This window comes from Physella acuta, unplaced genomic scaffold (assembly GCF_028476545.2).
Source record: "Physella acuta isolate Inbredline_101_S28 unplaced genomic scaffold, ASM2847654v3 ptg001352l, whole genome shotgun sequence".
Lineage (NCBI taxonomy): Eukaryota > Metazoa > Mollusca > Gastropoda > Physidae > Physella > Physella acuta.
The window spans coordinates 59,805-79,166 of record NW_026732867.1 but is presented as its reverse complement, the minus strand read 5'-3'; the positions used below and the strand labels follow the sequence as shown (position 1 = coordinate 79,166).

At 31.3% G+C, this 19,362-nt stretch overlaps 1 protein-coding gene across 1 annotated transcript; it reads left to right on the top strand.

Moving 5' to 3' along the window:
- The first annotated feature begins 2,034 nt into the window (after positions 1-2,034).
- Positions 2,035-18,878, top strand: LOC131926936 (DNA-directed RNA polymerase II subunit RPB2). Its single transcript, XM_059282539.1, has 24 exons — positions 2,035-2,246; positions 5,896-6,122; positions 6,600-6,712; positions 7,302-7,558; positions 7,688-7,809; positions 8,063-8,227; positions 8,520-8,716; positions 9,562-9,681; positions 9,805-9,991; positions 10,545-10,688; positions 11,064-11,203; positions 11,314-11,425; positions 11,579-11,733; positions 12,231-12,435; positions 12,854-13,022; positions 13,242-13,338; positions 13,463-13,557; positions 14,118-14,239; positions 14,484-14,564; positions 14,797-14,934; positions 15,560-15,781; positions 16,002-16,162; positions 16,565-16,760; positions 17,775-18,878. Exons 1-24 carry the CDS (start codon positions 2,228-2,230, stop codon positions 17,865-17,867), a joined length of 3,537 nt encoding a protein of 1,178 aa, XP_059138522.1. The 5' UTR covers positions 2,035-2,227; the 3' UTR covers positions 17,868-18,878.
- The last annotated feature ends 484 nt before the right edge of the window (positions 18,879-19,362 follow it).

The following is a 19,362-nucleotide window of genomic DNA, read 5'->3' as shown; positions in this document are numbered from 1 at the left end:
TATAGGGGGTAAAACCAATGCCCACAAAAAAAAAGCAAATATTACAGAAGAAAAATGTTTTCATGGTTGAACATGTAAAGCTAAAAAAAAAAAAAAAAAAAAAAAAAAAAAAAAAAAACAAAACAAATGATATGCCAGAATAAAAATAATGCAAAACAATATAAAAATTCCGTTTATTACTAGGAAAATATTTCGATAAAATGGCATGTGTATAAATTCGACCTTTATGTCGGAAGGGGATGCATTCAGAGAAAACAAAACAACGATATAAGAATACTTATACACATACCCATATCCATCCATCCACGTGTATATGGCATAAATGTAACGGGAGAACCGATGTGTTGTTATTGTTCAGTTGATCCGTTCATACTTGTTGGGACAAGGAGGTTTATATTGGCCTATATAGGTATATAGCCTATGTATCTTTTTCGGGAAATATGGCTACTTGAAGTATTAATCGTCAGTTTTAGCATACCCAGGGCCGGCGCTACCTTTAAGGTGAAATAGGCGGTCACCTAGGGGGCGCAAAATGTGTAATCGCCATTAGGGGTCATCCATAAATGACGTCACGCTTTTTTGAGGATTTTTACTCCCCCCGCCCCTCCGTCACACGTTGTCACAAAAAGCCAGCCCCCCCCTAAAATGATGTCACACCTCCGCCTACAACCCCCCCCCCCCCCTCAAAATTGCTGTTAAATTTTTCTAAAAATCTATCTTTCCAAAATATTGTCAGAACTCTGTCAACATCGAGTATTTTGATCGATTCCTATTACAATTTATTAAAACCGTTTTCAAAAATGTTTTTGCACCTTGATAGACTAGTGGTTTTGTAAAAATAATACATCGACTGCAGCAGTAATTGTTCTACAGTAACTAACACACACTGTTGCGTGGAAAAAACTACATAAAAACAAAGGCAAACATTTTTAAACCACTTCCTTGACTTATTGCTCTTCTTTAAAAATAGTCGAGTAGGGGTGCCGATAAAGCTAATTTAAATAGTTTTGTACTAAGCAAATTAAAAATATTTTATCTTAATTTTTTTATTAAAATAAAGCATCCTGGCGAATGAATAAAGTATAAAAAGAAATCAATTCAAATTTTAATAATACAAATAAAAAAACAAAACAACAACATACGAATAAAACGAACACGGGAAACCTTTACAAATATCAAGTTTCCTTGTTTCATATTCTTTTGACTTACTTGCCAGATAAGAAAGTATACTATTCATAATTTTCGGCGGGCGTAAATTGGATATTTTAGAACTCGATTATTTCATGCCAGAAATGAGTTTGAGCCTATCTCTGTGTTATTTGTTGTCTCATGATGGATATATTTTGCAATGAAATAGGTCAAATGGTATAATTAAAAATTTAGTGAGATATTCTACTAATACATACATACATATATATAGTATGGGGGCCCGAAAAAAAATTGAGGGGGTGGGTGCGTTGTAATAATTATTGCCTAGGGCGTTAGATAACCTGGCGCCGGCACTCACCCCTACCGCAAATAAAACTAATGAGTAGCCCAATCTTCATCAGCAAGTAGACTATTTTAGTTTTCCAAAATGTACTTTATGGAACAATATGTTACATCCCGCGATCTGGGGGGGGGGGGGGTACTGCTACCAAAAAAACACTGGGTGAAGGTGGTATAATATTTCCAAAAAGGAAAACGAATAAAAGCCAACCTTAGCTTAGTTATATAGAGTTTGTGGAAACACTTGATGTTAGACATCTCATGCTGTTTTCTTCTTTCACAAAATATTTAGTCTGTGTCTATAAAAAAAAAAAAATGGCCCTTGCAGGGTCTATGACTACTATTACTATTACTATAGTCTTTAGTTTAGGCCTTTATGTGCACAGGGATGGATGGATAACTTTTAAAGAATTTATTTGTTATATTTATTATTAAATATTATGAATAGACATTAGAGTTTCTTTCAGGCATCACTGAATAAAGCGTCAGTAATTAAAAAAAAACAACAACAATGCAAGTTTTCTGATTATTTCGTCGACCACTTGTCTCTTAGTACGACCACAGCTTAGATCTACTTTTTTTTACGCTTGTGAAAATTGGATTTGTGAAATTAATATTATCGAAAGCTAGAATCTAGATGTAGAATTCAAGATCAAATCTAGATCTAGACTATATCTTTATCTACTCTAGATTAAATCTTGATCTTATAGTCTTGTATTATTGCTATATTTGGTGAAAAATGTATGGTCAGGATGAGGGTAACCAAGCTTATTCATTTATCATAATTTTTTATTTATGACAATTTATGAATTTATGTTAAAATTGAAAATTGTTATTGTACAAAAAAGTTCAACTGTACTGTTACTGTAAGTCTGGTCATTATAACTGTAAAGTAAAATGTAAGTCAAGTCAAGAGTAGAAGTTAGTAAGAAAGTAGATCTAGAATCTAGATCTAGAGTCCAAGAAAGAAATCAGAAATAGATCTAGACTAGATCTAGATCTAATTTTTTTTTGTTTTTTAATTTTTCTGTCAGTTAAACTTAAAGTTTAAAGGCTTAAAGGTAAAACTCCATTTTATAATTTAGGTAAAATCACGATATAGCGTCGGAAATTATTGGGTAATGTTCGTTGAGTTTCGGTAACATTCGTTACTGTAAACCATAGTTTAAAAGACCGTTGAAAGAAAAATAAAGTCAAGTGCATTAAATTAATGTTTTAACTTAATTTAATGTTAAACTGACAAAAAATTAGCAACAATTAGTAAATCTAAATATTATTAATAAATTCGAGTGTGGTAATTAACGTTTTTTTTAAGAAACGCAGAAAAAACCGGGAGAAGATTTGCGACAACTAGATCTAGTTCTGTTAGTAAAGATAAAAGTAGTAAGAAGAGCTAGAATAACGTTTAGTAGCAGCAATAATTAGCACATACACTTAAAATAATTAGAAATACAAAATTATCAGAAAAACAGTGTTTAAAATGCAACTAAAATCAATCCTTGCACCTTTCTAAACATTGTGTATTAAAAATAATATGGCGGCAAATAAATGATGGTTTACAGTATTTCCGGTGGTTTCCGGAACGGCTCGACAGACTACGCCATGGTTTTACTGTTTTTTTACTGCTGTACAGTTCCGGAATAATAACCGACGCTATATCGTGATTTTACCATAATTTATTCCCAGCTTCACGTTCACCTCCAGTTGAGTGTATTTTATTAATATTATAAACATAACAGAAACACACAAAAATGGAGTTTTAGGGGTCATCCATTTATGACGTCCACACGTGGGGGTCAGAAAAAAACCCAGACTTTTGTGGTCGCATATGGACTTTTATAAGGAAAAAAGTGGGGATGATATTTAGAATTGACCCTTTGTATGCCTAATATAACACCCCCCCCCCCCCCCCCCCCCCCCCCGTTGCATCAATCGACATACAGACTTGATATTGATGTGAAGCTGAGTTTGCCCCAGCCCCTCATTCATCCATTAGACTTTAAGCGTATGTGATTGTAATTTCTGCAAGCTTGCAGTCTTAAGTTGAGACATTTGGCTCTAAATATGCATTGATCATTAAGCTCTCACCATATAGAATATAAAACTTTCCTGCCACTTAATCTCCTGAAGAAGTTTGTGATTAAGATGTACAGACATTGCGCTTGTGTGTTGGCAATATGGCAGGCAGCTCGCTCTTCAGAGTGCTCAGCGCTTCATTAAAAACACAATTAACGTTCAGAATACTCTTATTTATATTTATATTAACCCTATTACAGTTCTGAACCCAGTTTTGTCACATAAATACTGACATTCAATAATAAAAAGCTGATTATTAGGTCAAACAGTCAACATGAAAGTTCAATTTAAGTCCAAGAAAAAATATGTTTTCCTCAAAGATGGAAAACATTGCTAAATTTTTGCATGTTATGTGGAATTGAATTAAAAAGTGATTATGGCATCATACAAAGCGTGAGCCTATTGATACTCTACTAGACAAGGACTCTACTGATTCACGTTAAGCTCATTACTAAACAAAGTTCTGGCATTACATTAGCTCCTGTCTTAAAGTCTGCAATCTAATATAATTATGAGAGTTGAGCTTTTGTTATGCACCATTTTGTGAAACATAATGTTTTGCCTGCAGCAGATTTTATCTTGTTGAATGTCATTTTTGTCAAAGAGTCATTTGGCTGATTGTTTGAGCGTTATTGTCAGAGGTATTTTCATTATGTTGGGGCCAATTCAATTCAGTCATAATGTGTTAGGGACATTTTATAAGAATTCTCAAGCTAGCAGGCTTGCAAGAGTTATGATAATTCATTTTGAACTTATAACAAACCTTAATTATTGTTATTTTAATTGAACATAGCATTATAAAGGTTTTCCATCAACGAAGTTAAGCATTTTTCACTATTCATTTCCTCTTATGAGGCCTACATGTCATAAATTGCAGATCCGCCAGAGTTGAAGTCACTCCTTCCCATACCATATCATAAGTGGCATCATTTATAGACAACCTCATTTGGGTATTGGGTGTTGAAATTTTGGCAACAAGGGATAGCCAAATCTGTGTGAAAGGTGGAGATGTGGAGAGTGACCATACTAAGGACATCACTAACTAAGGGGCAAGGGATCAAATTATAGAGCATTTGGTTGCTAGCCCAATGGTCTCAAGTTCAGATCTCGGTTCAGACTTGTGACTGTAGAACATTCCTGAAGTAACAAAAAACAGATGTCAGTTAAGATTGCATCTCTAATGAAAGATAGGAAGCACTTAAACCTGCAATGCAAGTTGTAAACATTTAAACAACAAGAATAGCTTACTTTAGCTGTGTAGTAGTGTTAAAATAAACAGTACTTTAAAAAACATGATTTTTTAAAATGTATCAAAGTTGCATCTCACAAGAACTATGCTCATTGTCAGTCAATGCAAATTTTAAAAAGGTTGGAAATTTAATAAAAAGTCATTATTTGTTTCATAAAACTAGACAATCATATTTAACATCACAAATCAATACCTTTACATACGAATAGAAATTAAAGGTAAACCACTCTGAAAATATTTTCTTATGGTAGCCACTATTTTACAAGTTTTTATTTAACTTGCTTCCTTATACTTTTGTCAATTACTACAAATTAGGTCTAAAATAAAAAGGTAATTTTTTTATTTAGACTACTTCAGTACTAGGCCTATATTAGTATATTTAAGCCTAAGTATTTAAAATTGTTTTTTAAAACAAATCCAGTTGGGTGGGATTTACCTTGATACGCCTATTCCTAGTCAACTGGGAATATCCCTTCCTACTATGACACTTCCCAGTCTGTCATTATTTCAAAATCATGCAATGAACAACTGGGAATAATATATTAGATGAACAATGACATTTATCACTGCTGCATAAGGAGGTAGATTTAGAAAGCAGTACTGTTGTATTATATTTTCATAAGAAAATATATTAAGATTTAAGTTCATGTTCCTATCTTCAACATAAGTGATAAATTATTAAATGAACTCTTATTAGGCCAGTAGTAATTCTTAATTACTTTTGAAGGTCACAATGCTGTCAAATTGCCATTAATAAGTCAGAATCCGATGGACGTATAGTGTGACAGTCTTGCATTGTCCACTCAACCGATTTTATTATTAACTTTTTTTTGGTTACAGTTCTTACTGGGAGTAGCCCTAATGTGACTAATTATTCCCAGTTAACTGGTAATAGATACTTAATAATATAATTGTCATTAATGATTAAAAGATAAAGCACAAAAATTATAAATTAGGGCCCAAAATGAAGACTAGCGTGGTTAGCTGGTGGTGAATTAGCAGTTACTGTAAAGAGATTTTGCACACTAGAACATACTAAAAATTGAAAATGTTAGTTTAATATAATTTGACTTATCTAACAGATATGTATGATCAAGATGATGAGAGTGATGAGATTACCATGGATTTGTGGCAAGAAGCTTGTTGGATTGTCATCAGTTCATATTTTGATGAAAAAGGCCTGGTCAGACAACAGCTTGATTCATTTGATGAATTTATTCAAATGTCTGTGCAAAGGATTGTAGAGGATGCACCCCCAATAGACCTTCAAGCAGAAGCCCAACATACTTCTGGAACAGTCGAAACACCAGTTCGTATAATTTTAAAGAAATACTCCTAGTGAAGTAGTTTTTGTAGAGCCTTCTATAAAAGTGTCATTAGAATATTAGCTCTAATAGCTTAAAAAATGTAGAATAATAATAAAAATCGCTTTTACACATATTTTTTATAATCATTTTACACATATAAATTTTAGGCCAACAAGTAATTTTTTTCATGGTTTTAAAAATTAAATGTTTTCTTTTAATGAATCTGTTTATTTCTCTACTCTACATCTTAGCTTTTCTAATAAATTAGCTGGCACACTATTGTTTTTGTTTTTGTAATGAACATCTTGGATGTACATGCCATAAATGAATTGAGATGAACATTATAATATAACCTAGCAAGTCACTTTTTTATAGGGTTGCTACTTTAAAATAGCTTAGTTTTTTTTAACTTGGTCTTGAATATAAGTATTACTGAATTAAAGATGTATAAAAATATCAGTACCTTTCTGTGTTTGCAGCCTAGATATGTATTGAAGTTTGAACAGATTTACTTGTCTAAACCAACTCACTGGGAAAAAGATGGTGCACCTAGTCCTATGATGCCAAATGAAGCTCGATTGCGTAATTTAACGTAAGAGAATTTAATTAGTTGTTTTAATCCATTTGATTTCCAGAGCAGTTTTTTGAGTTGAAATCTAATTTTAAGCATCAAATTAAAAAAAATAATGGATCACAATGTTCTCCTCTTTATTTTTAACAAAAGATATGATTGTTCTGAATCTTTTGTCAATGTTCATATTTTAGCAAGTATGTTTTCAGTGGTTTATAATATTGTTAAGAAAATTCAGAATGAAATTTTAAAAAAATCTAATTTATGATAACATTTTTATCCTTCCACCATTTTTACCTACTTTCATATTGGCTTAAGAACATATAAATCTATTGAACAATCTTACAAAGTGACAAGTTGATTGTTTTTTATGTATATTTAAAGAATCATGTTAAATATGTAAAACAAACATTTATTAAGTTGAGAAAAAAAAACACAAGAATGTTTTTTCCTTGTGTTATTAAAATGTCACAGAAATTTGTTTCATTTAAAATAAATTATATTTTGATATACCAAACCTTCCTAAAGCTTACTGAACAATTAAAATATTGTCACACCTCTGCTAACCAGCAAGCTGGTTTAAAAATTTTGTTGCACATTTTACCCATAGGTACTCTGCCCCTTTGTATGTGGACATCACTAAAACTGTTATCAAAGAAGGTGAAGATCCAGTAGAAACAACTCATCAAAAAACATATATTGGCAAAATTCCCATCATGCTTCGATCAACATACTGTCTGCTAAGTGGTCTTGCTGATCGTGATTTAACAGAGTTAAATGAATGTCCTTTGGATCCTGGTGGTTATTTTATAATTAATGGCTCTGAAAAAGTTTTAATTGCACAGGAAAAAATGGCCACAAATACAGGTATAATCTTTTTTGTCTAGAAAATTACAAGCATTTAAAAAAAATTAACATCTTATATTTTCTGAAATGCTTTTAAAATATTTTTAGTTAAAAGCTGTCATTAATCACTCAATTTATTTTTGCTTTCAGTTTATGTATTTCAGCAGAAAGATTCTAAATATGCATTCAAAACAGAAATTCGTTCTTGTCTTGAGCATTCATCTCGTCCTACTAGTACACTTTGGGTAAACATGATGGCACGTGGAGGTCAGGTGGGTCATTAACATTATATTCCTATTTTAAAAGGATTAATTTTGCAATCTCAGATTTCCTAATAATTTAAAATACAGTGACAGATCAAATATTGTACAATATAAGGCTTATAGATCAACATATTTTATATTTATATTTATTCTATATAAATAGTTTTATGACAATTTTAATAATACCTGTTCCATTAGCATTTCTATTCAAATAAAAAAAAATCAAACTTGGAAATAAAAATCAAACTTTTTGATATTTCAGGGATCAAAAAAGAGTGCTATAGGGCAACGTATAATTTCAATTTTGCCATACATTAAACAAGAGATTCCAATCATTATTGTGTTCAGGGCATTAGGATTTGTGTCAGATAGAGATATTTTGGAACATATTATATATGACTTTGATGATCCAGAAATGATGGAAATGGTAAGAAATTTTTCGCATTTTAAAAAATCATACTCATTTTGAGGATGGATTAGTTTTCTAAAAACTTGTAAGATTTTGTATGAATAATTTATTCTTACTCTAAATATTTAACAATGTTAAAAAGAAGTACAAAACATTCATATAAAATGATGTCTCATAACAAAAATGCATTTTGGAGACTTAATGTGACTTAAAATTTTGTTATTGTAAACAACACAAATAACCTGGTTTTAAGATATAGTGAAAGCTATAGTTTCATAACATGTATTCAAAATATCTTTCTTGAAACAAGGTAAAGCCATCTTTAGATGAGGCTTTTGTAATACAAGAGCAAAATGTAGCCCTAAATTTTATCGGAGCCAGAGGTGCTAAACCTGGTGTGACAAAAGAAAAAAGAATCAAGTATGCTAGAGAAATTCTACAAAAAGAAATGCTGCCTCATGTTGGTGTGAGTGAGTTCTGTGAGACCAAAAAAGCTTACTTTCTGGGGTAATTTCCTTTAGATTATTTGTTTTTCCCACGTTTTCTTTAACTTGCTTTTGCGTCTTTCCAATCAAATCTTGCGATCAAAATTTCTGGCACTTCCCAGTTAGCTAGCGCGCTGAAATTTTCAGGGAAGCTTTGTTTCCGATGACAATAGAATATTCAATTGTTATTATTACTAAATTGATCCATGGAAACATTTTATTGATCATTTTAGACCGCTATATAATTGTACAAAAAACATGGGGAAAAAGGGACATAACCCAGTAATTGTAATTTGATGAAAACAAGGTTCGGTACTCTCCCTCTTTTTGCTTACTGAGTAGTTGTCACGCGGTGTTTGTGTACAAACAACCAGAACGTAACAACTGGTGGCCAGTATGGGGGAGACGATATGGTCGAGTGGTTGGGCACACGATTGCTAACCCACTCGACACGGGTTCAAGGCACGTGTTTTTTGCTAGTTGTCTTCGTTTACCCAAAAAAAAGTGAATGCGAAAAGATAAAATCGATTGCAAGATTTTAAAGCAAACAAACAGACAAAGACTAAAAAGTAGAAAATAATTATCATTAAAAAAGTTTTAAAAAACCCACGTTTTTTGATTGAACTAAAAAGTAGAAAATAAATGCTATACTGCACAATAATGCAAGCGATCACTCTACTATAAGCGATGAAAAATGTTTTTAATAAATTTTAAAGAATTGAAAATTTGAATAACACATTTTAAGATGAAAAAAAAAAGTTTTTTTTCATGTTTTTTTTTACATAAAGATAAAACCATAATAATTGGAAAAAAATACCTTTTAATGTGCCAAAGTTTTTTCTAATAATATTACTTTTTTTCACTCAGGTACATGGTGCATAGATTACTATTGGCTGCTCTTGGAAGACGTGAAGTAGATGACAGAGATCATTATGGCAATAAAAGATTGGATTTAGCTGGTCCTCTATTAGCTTTTCTCTTTAGAGGGTGTGTAAAATCTTTATTTTGTAAATTTATAAATGAAAAGTTTAAAGACATTTTTTATATTCGCCATTAATAAAAATATATGTATACATGACATAATTTAATTATATTTTTGTTTCAATTTAGACTTTTTCGGAATTTGATGAAAGAAGTTCGTATGTATGCTCAGAAGTTCATTGACAGAGGTAAAGAGTTCAATATGGAATTAGCTATTAAAACAAGAATCATTACTGATGGTCTCAAGTACTCTTTGGCAACTGGGAATTGGGGGGACCAAAAAAAGGCCCATCAGGCTCGAGCTGGTGTTTCTCAGGTACTTAGTTTTTCAGTTCGTCTCAAATCATTTTCAAAACAGCACTTGGCTCAGGACACTTTCAATTTCAATATTGTTAGCTTTGATGTTTTTTATTTACAAGCTTTAACTTTGATCACACAATGTCTGTCTGTGGGTGGTTAAATCTTGCAAAAAATAAATAAAGTTACAAAATGTATTGAAAAGATTTATAAAGCAAAAATTGTTTTCATCTGTTCTATTTTTATAATATAATTATAGCTAAAGACAATGATTGTTAATTTTTTTTAGGTGCCACGAAAGCTATTTTAAAGGTTTTATAATTGTTTTATTTCCATTTGTGCTCTGAACAGTATAGTCCTGCACTTAAAAAAAAAAGTTAAAATAATAGCTAATATTTGAGAAAAATGAAAAATGATTCTATAATTAACTCAGCAAAAACTCAATTTATTTCAAATCTCTTTTGTTTGGTGGCATTGTGAATCAAAGACAAGTTTTCACTTTTTTCAATATTTTTTTTTACCAGAATTGTATATGACCTTGTAATATATCAAAACTATTCTTTTCTCCTTAGGTGCTAAACAGACTCACCTTTGCATCTACTCTTTCACATTTACGTCGACTCAATTCCCCTATTGGTAGAGATGGCAAACTGGCACGCCCTAGACAGTTGCACAACACACAGTGGGGAATGATTTGTCCTGCTGAAACACCAGAAGTAAGAGCAGATATTTAATCTTTTTTTTTGCAGGGTTATAGAACTTAGGAAAAACTACTTCTGACAGTTGACTGATCAGTTAATAAATTCATTCTTTTAGCTGTATTTGTGCCAGCTTTTGTATATTTTATCTGTTGAAATATATTTTGCATTTTTTATAATACAGAATATATTGTGATAATTTAAAGTTCATGTTTTCATGTTGTATGTGTTTAGATTTTTCTGGATTTAGAATTGTTAGAATCAGCCACATCCAAGTGTTGGGGTACAAATTAAAAAAACAACTAATTGGATTGTCTGTCTCTTATGTGAATCTGCAGTAAAACTGAAAAAGGTTACATGTTTTGATAAATATATAATTACTATTTCTATTAGGGTGCAGCTGTTGGTCTTGTAAAGAACTTGGCATTGATGGCATATATTTCTGTTGGTTCACAACCTTCACCTATCCTTGAATTCTTGGAGGAATGGAGCATGGAAAATTTAGAAGAAGTTGCACCATCTGCCATTCAAGAGTATGTATTTTCAATATTTAAAATTTCCTTGCATGGCTATTATTTGTGTTATTCATTGTTGAAAAAGAAGTACAACTAAGAGATAATTTATTATTGTTTTAAAATTTCAGTGCCACAAAAATATTTGTGAATGGTTGTTGGGTCGGTATTCATAGAGATCCTGATCATCTAATGAGTACACTTCGAAAACTTAGGAGAGAAATGGACGTCATTGTTTCTGAGGTATCCATATGCAGATATTATATATTTATGTTTAAATATATATTATAAAAAAGGTTGTTAGTCAAACCATACTGAATATTTTAATATATATTCAAAACATTTTTTTAATGTGCTAGAAACTAATATAATTTAATGCTGATTTAATTTTTTCAGGTTTCAATGATCCGTGATTTTGCTGACAGAGAGATTCGCATTTACACAGATGCTGGTAGAATCTGTCGACCTTTACTTATTGTTGAGAATCAAAAGATGCTTTTGAAACAAAGTCACATCAAACAGCTTAAACAAAGAGAATTTAACAATTATAGGTTTCTGTCCCCTTTTTCATATTTTCTTCTAACCGACGTCTTTTTTAGAAGGGCAACTTTTGAACCATCAAGAACACTCTAAGTTAAAGCATAAGACAAAACTGTTGTAATTAATGTAGTATTCCTGAGTTCAAACTCCCGCGCAGATAAGGCTCAATAGCTGGGGTAAGCAACACATCTATGAGAGAAAACTCCAAAATTAAATAACTGCTGTGTAGTTTGTTCTTGGATGGACGAAGGCTATGGAAGCAATACAGAAAGAAAAGCAGGTTGAAATTAACGGCCAATACAGTGCATATCAAGTTTACACATAATACTTTAATGTGTTGGAGGAAATCCCTTCCAACATTACAATTAAGAATAAAGAAGAATGTTGTGTTATCTCAGCAGCAAATTTAATCTTCTGTAATTTACTGTATTTTTAATGTTAAATGTGTTTATAATGGAAGTGGAGAAGAGAGCCTTATCTACTGGTATTTTTAAACTATCCCATTTAGCTGGCAAGACTTGGTGGCTAGTGGTGTGGTGGAATACATAGACCCGTTAGAAGAAGAAACCGTCATGCTTGCAATGACTCCTGCTGATTTCATGCAAGATGGCAAGGATGTCTCCTACTGTTCAACATATACACATTGTGAAATCCATCCAGCTATGATTCTTGGAGTCTGTGCTTCCATCATTCCTTTCCCTGATCACAACCAGGTAAATGTGCAGTGTTTAAAAAAAAAGGATATATTAACTCCCCTGATTAGTCTGAGCCACAGTTACTTTAAAGAATTTGCATCTTAACTTGGTGTTATAATTATTTTAAGGATTGCTTGAAATATGGTTTTATAAAAGTAAATGCTATTGACTCTTAGAATGTATATAAAATGTTTTTCTTAAGCCTTTCTAAAGTATTTTAAGTTCATCACATTACATTTTTTTTATTCATTCATCATTATGAAATTGATGCTGGTTTTAAAATCAGATGAAGATTTCTTTTACAATTGAGTTTTTTCAGAAAATTGTATACGTAATGTTGGGTTACGGTCTAAAACTTAACAATATACCTACATGTTCAAATAAATGCCAATTATTTATTCAGATGTGTTAACCAAATTTTTTAACATCTTTGTAGTCACCTCGTAACACATATCAGTCTGCTATGGGTAAACAAGCCATGGGAGTGTACATTACCAACTATCACGTTAGAATGGATACATTGGCTCATGGATTATTTTATCCCCAAAAACCACTTGTGACTACACGTTCAATGGAGTATCTCCGCTTTAGAGAGCTACCTGCTGGTTGGTTTTATTTCTTCTACTTTTTGCTCTTAATTATATGATCATAAGTTGCATTATAAATGAGACATATTTTACTTCACCTTGAATTTTTATGTATTTGCTTGTACGTTATTTATGTAAGTGACAAAGTTCCTTATTAATCATGTTTAAGTTTAAAAAAGTTATGAGAAATTTCAACAAATTTCTAAAAACCAATAAAATTATTTTTCATCATTTTAGGGATTAATTCAGTTGTTGCCATTGCATCATACACTGGGTACAACCAGGAAGATTCTGTCATCCTCAATGCTTCAGCTATTGAAAGAGGTTATTTCAGGTACACATACAGTTGTGGTTTCTTTAACTCCTTAAGTGATGAAATTATTTTTTGAACAACTATTGGCAACTGTAAATGAAATGACTAAAATGTTTTGAGTATAATCAAACACTTTGTCTTGTAGGTCTTTCTTCTTCCGGTCTTATAAAGATGCAGAGTCAAAGAAAGGTCTTGACCAGGAAGAAGTGTTTGAGAAGCCTAACAGGGAAACGTGCCAAGGTAAATAAACAGAGCTAAGTTTATTAAATGTTAATAAACAGAGCTAAGTTTATTAAAGGTAAATAAACAGAGCTAAGTTTATTAATTCTCTGCTGAAGAGTTCTTGTCAGATCTACCACCAATACTTATCTTTTACAGCTCTTACAGTGTTTTCTTATTCTCTAATCCCCTTCCCTCATGTCCAGTTACATTCAAGTCCATTTTTTGACTTGGTTCCCTCATTTCCTGGTGTTTAAATCTCTGTGTGACAGGGGTACTAAATTTAAATACAAAGAAAAGCATTGACCTTTTGTTAATTGTCTCTATTTTTATAATGGTCAAATTTAGTCAATATATATAGTCAATATAGAAATATAGAAATAATTTTAATAATTTTAGGCATTACATGCTTTGGTACTATAACTGGCAGGTCACTTTCTAGTTAGGCTAGCTTAGCCAATGGTTGACAATTTTATAACATTTTCAGCATGAATGTTAATAAAAATCCTAAGTCTAATAAAAGTAGATAGCTTGTTTATGAACTGCATAGAATTATTTAAACATGTTTCTTAATTTTTAAGGAATGAGGATAGCCATTTATGACAAGCTAGATGAAGATGGCATTATAGCCCCAGGAACTCGTGTGTCAGGAGATGATGTTCTCATTGGAAAAACTCTCACATTGCCAGCAAATGATGATGAAGTAGCTACACATTTTAAAATTATAATTTAAATTAAATATGTTGCAAATTGAATACATAGCTTTGTTTTTGTAAGCTTTGTTAATTTAATTAATATTTTAGTTGTCGGCAAATTACTTATTTCAGCTTGGCCAACCTATAATGTATAATTAAGTTTCTGATTGACTTTTAATGATTGACTTTTAATGTTAATGCTCAAAAAGCTATAAATAATGAAATTTTTAAATAGATAAAATATTATTTTAGCTGGATAGTACTGCACGGAGATTTAGCAAGAGAGATGCCAGTGTTTTTATGAGACGCAGTGAAACAGGCATAGTTGATCAGGTAAGGTATTATACCAGCATCTAATTTAATTTTTTGCTGTATAATTAGAGTTTTAAATTAATTATTTATTATTGTAAGTTGTAACAGTCTGAATCTTGATCCAATACAACATATTAATATATTCAAGTCCAAATACAATTTTTTTTTTACTAAACATTTAAAAATTGGTATTCTTAGCTACTATTCAACAAAAAAGTTTTGATTTTTAAAATGAAGGATTTTCTTCTTATAGGTTATGGTTACAATAAACAATGAAGGATACAAATTCTGCAAAATTAGAGTGCGTACAGTGAAAACACCTCAAATTGGAGACAAATTTGCCAGTCGTCATGGGCAAAAAGGAACATGTGGCATAACCTATCGTCAAGAGGTAAATTTATCTACATACATTCAATATCTGGAACTAAGCAACAGGAACTCATATTTTAAATGATAAAATTAAAAAATCTCAATTATCGTTATAGTAGTATAGATTTAAGATACCCGTTTAGTAAATACAACAGCTTAACTAGAGTTCATTTTTTCCCCCATCCCCTTGACAAATGAAGGGATACTGTGAGATAGCTATTAGTTGGGCATATGATTCATGTTTCTTGACCTCTGCATATGAAGGGATGATATGCCCAGCCTCCTTTACTTTCCCCAACCTAAGTCAGGTAGTCTTTCCATCATAGCTGGATGGACTCAGACTGTCTTTCAGTCACATGTCTGAACCGAGATCAGAGATTGAGACCTTTGGACTAGCAGCCAAATGATCTACCTTTCTACCCCATTGGTGAAAGTATCAGGCCGTATCGTCCCAAAATTTTTTTTATTACAGTATATAACCAAAGGCTGATAAATTTCTTTTCTACTTTAGAGTAGAGCAGTGACTTCAGTTCAAATTTTCCTCAGTAAAGTGCGTATTTGCACAACAATAACTTAGTAAAAATCCCAATGATTTAGTGTGTTGCATCTTAATCTATGGTTGTACTTACTCTCTGTTTGATGTACAGGACATGCCCTTCACATGTGAAGGTATTACACCTGATATCATTATCAACCCCCATGCCATTCCATCTCGTATGACAATTGGTCACTTGATTGAATGCTTGCAAGGAAAAGTCGCAGCAAATAAAGGAGAGATTGGAGATGCTACACCTTTCAATGATACAGTCAATGTGCAGAAAATATCAAAGCTGCTACAGCGTTACAACTATAACCTGAGAGGAAATGAGGTAAGAATATCCATTTATTATACAGTAAATTGCAAAAAATTCCTCTCTAAATCAGTCTTAGGAAAGAAAAAGTTGAATTTCCCATATGTGAAAATAGAATAAAGCACTGTCTATTCACTGTCAATCCTGAAGGAAACTATTTCTGTTCATCATTTTGCCTTTACTTACACTTTCTTATTATGTAGCAGTAATCAATTATAAAATTATAATTCACAAATAGGTTTTATTTAATGGATTCACTGGTCGTAAACTGAATGCGCAAGTTTTTCTGGGTCCAACCTACTATCAAAGATTGAAACACATGGTGGATGACAAAATCCATTCAAGAGCAAGAGGTCCTGTTCAGATTTTAAATCGTCAGCCTATGGAGGGAAGATCCAGGTATTTTTTATATTCCTGTTTTTTTTTCCATAAAAAATTGGCTAAAAAAGTAGCAATTATTTTCTTTTGTTACAAAAATGCACACCTTTTTTCATGTTGTTTTTGTTTGATGTTAAAATAGGTAGGTTTTAATCTTAGTCTTCAGTGATTCCATTTATCTTTACATTTATGTTAGCATAATCTATGGGGAAAATAATGACAGTTGTGTGATCAACATGTTTATTTTACACAATCATATCACAAAAAAGTTGTCCAAACTGGTTAATCTCTACAATTGAATTTATTTATATTTCTGAATTAATCTATTTTTGACAGAGATAGTGGCCTTAGATTTGGTCATATTGCTCATGGTGCTGCACAATTGCACATATTTATATCTCTTAATTAATCTGTATTTGACAGAGATGGTGGTCTTAGATTTGGTGAAATGGAACGTGACTGTCAAATTGCTCATGGTGCTGCACAGTTTTTGAGAGAACGCTTGTTTGAAGCTTCAGATCCATATCGTGTTCACGTTTGCAATCTCTGTGGGCTCATTGCAATAGCCAATCTCCGCAACCAAACATTTGAATGCAGATCTTGTAAAAACAAAACTCAAGTGAGTATTGGACTTGACGATTCTAATGACTATATATTTTTTAAGTATTAATTCATTTAGAATAAAATATATACCTTAATTAAAGAGTAAAATTTTCATTACCAATTACAGACATGCCTACCATCCCACCAAAAGTGGAATAGTTCTGCTAAATTACAAGAAATATTTCCTCATCCCACCATTCCGATAGTCTAAGTTTGTTCTTCTAAATAAAAAAAAATAAGCAAATCTGTAAATTAAAAAAAATTTACTAATTGAAAAAAGAGCAGGGAAAATGCAATTATTTGTTATTTTAAGTATTTGTAATGGTAAATTGGACAGTAGATAAAATTATTAAAATAAGGAGGCAAATATTAATGCACTAACTAAATTTGTAAAAAAATATATAAATATCACAACAATAAAGCTCTTTAATTTTTTGTTCATGTGCCTATCACTAGAGAGTTAGTAACAAGGAAGTGAGGAATGTGTGAGCTTGGAAAGCTAATCAAAGAATCCTAAATAGTCTAAGATTCTTTTAGCATGATCTAGAATTAAATCAAACAATAGTGTTATAACAACTAAAGGTATTTTTTTATTATAGTGGGGAGGGAGGTTCATTTGTTTTTTAAATTTAAGCTTAAATTAAGCAGTAGGTTATATGGATCTAGATGTAGGCTAGATATTAACTATATATAACGTTATTAAAACTATACATAATACTCAATCTAGCACGGCTGTTAGGTTATTTCTTATTTTAATTATTTATTTTTGGCTTAACAAAGTAGATCTAGCATCCGAGCGCATGTTATGCTTTTTGGCTTCAAATTCCTCTTTTTAAGTATGACTGTTTCTAGTTTTGATCACAAGGGGTAGGGGTAGGCATATCTGTTATTAATTAAATATGATTTTATATGACCTATATTTTTGTAAGATTTATTTCTTGACAATGGAACTAAAAATAATTTACAGTAAATATTGATGCATATTTCTTGTTTGTTTTCCTAACATTTGTTGTTTGTCCTTAATTCACAGATCTCTCAAATTCGTATTCCCTATGCGTGTAAGCTTCTGTTTCAAGAACTTATGGCAATGAGTATTGTTCCTAGAATGATGGTTACTGCCTAACATCAGAAACAATTATCTCATTTTAAAACCATTTCAGTTTATCAGTTTAAATTCTTTTCTGAATAATCTTAAAGATTTTTTGCCTTGTTATTCTGTTTGCTTTTATTCATGCATATAATTGTTTTTAAAAAAAAAAAGATTGTTGAATTAATGTGTTGAGTAGAACAGTCTATGACATGACATGAGCATTATTATGCATTACTTTTTTATGATTTTATTGCAGTTTAAAACAAAACAATCCAGTAGTGTTAAAAAGAATTCGGATGAATGTTATGAGTGAATTACATTTGAAACATTGATACAGTTTAGTTTGAGATACATTGTTTCAAAACTGGTTACACATCTGACATATTCTTCTTTTTAAGTATACTACAAGCAAAATTAAAGAAAAATTAACTCAAAACTTTTAACCATAAAATGATGTAAACTACAAAAGAAAAAGCTGTGGTATAAACAAATAACAAAATACACATCTCAGTATTGTTAATACAGTTTAGCACAATTTGGTATCTGAAACTAAAACTAACTTTGGTCAAATGTGTAGTGCAGTGAAATCATGCTTTAATTATGTTTGTTGTTACAAATTGTTTCAAATTGAAGGCACTCTTATTAGATGATAGAGATAAAATATCACATTCTAATAATTTTATTCATTAAAATACTGATAACTTCATGATGAATGTTTTGTTTGTTTCAATTTGCATTTATTTTGTGCTTTTCATTTATATACATATACTATAGGACATTACAGTTGTTTTTTATGATAAACTATGTACTGTATGTTATTAAAAGTTTAGAAATACGGGATTGAATAAAATTCTTAGGAATAATTAGTACCTAATCAGGTTTTTAAAATTACTAAGCTTGAGCTCATACTTCGGCTAATGAAACTTGGTTAATGAGGAAATATGTAAAATAATAATAATTCTTCTAAACTCATTTGTTAAAAATATTTGTAAAGTAAACTGCAGGCAACTTGATTTGATCTGTTTAATAAAGTAAATTAATTTGCTTATGACTATTGCTTTATTTATTAAGCTTTGTGTTGAAAAGAAATAGAATCTGTAATCTCAGCAGTAATCCTTGTTTGATGCCATCATCCCAAACCTCATTGCTACAAGTCTCTATTTATTTTAGAATAGGTATGGGAATCTTCTTCTTCATTGCTCTTAACCCTTTGAGCCCGCTAGGCCGGTAAACCGGCTTCAACATTAGGCATATATGTCCGAAAAGCCGGTTTTCCGACCCGATTATCTAGCGTCATATTCTTTGCGGCCGGTATACCGTCTAATTAAATATAATTAGCAGGACTAACTAAAACTGCGCATATGTCTTTTGAGTGCGGGATTATGATTTTAAAAATTGATTTTTAGGAAAAAGTGAAAGTGAAAGTGTTTACATTTCGTAGCAATGCCGTCGAAACGAAAAGCTGAGCTACAGCCGTCGACTTCATCACATAAAGTTGGTGCAAAAGATGAAGCAAAAGACCAAAATA

Coding starts and splice junctions, on each gene's coding strand:
- LOC131926936 (XM_059282539.1), top strand. Junction 11,734..12,230: donor AGAGAATTTAACAATTATAG/GTTTCTGTCCCC, acceptor TATCCCATTTAG/CTGGCAAGACTTGGTGGCTA. Junction 15,782..16,001: donor ATAACCTGAGAGGAAATGAG/GTAAGAATATCC, acceptor ATTCACAAATAG/GTTTTATTTAATGGATTCAC.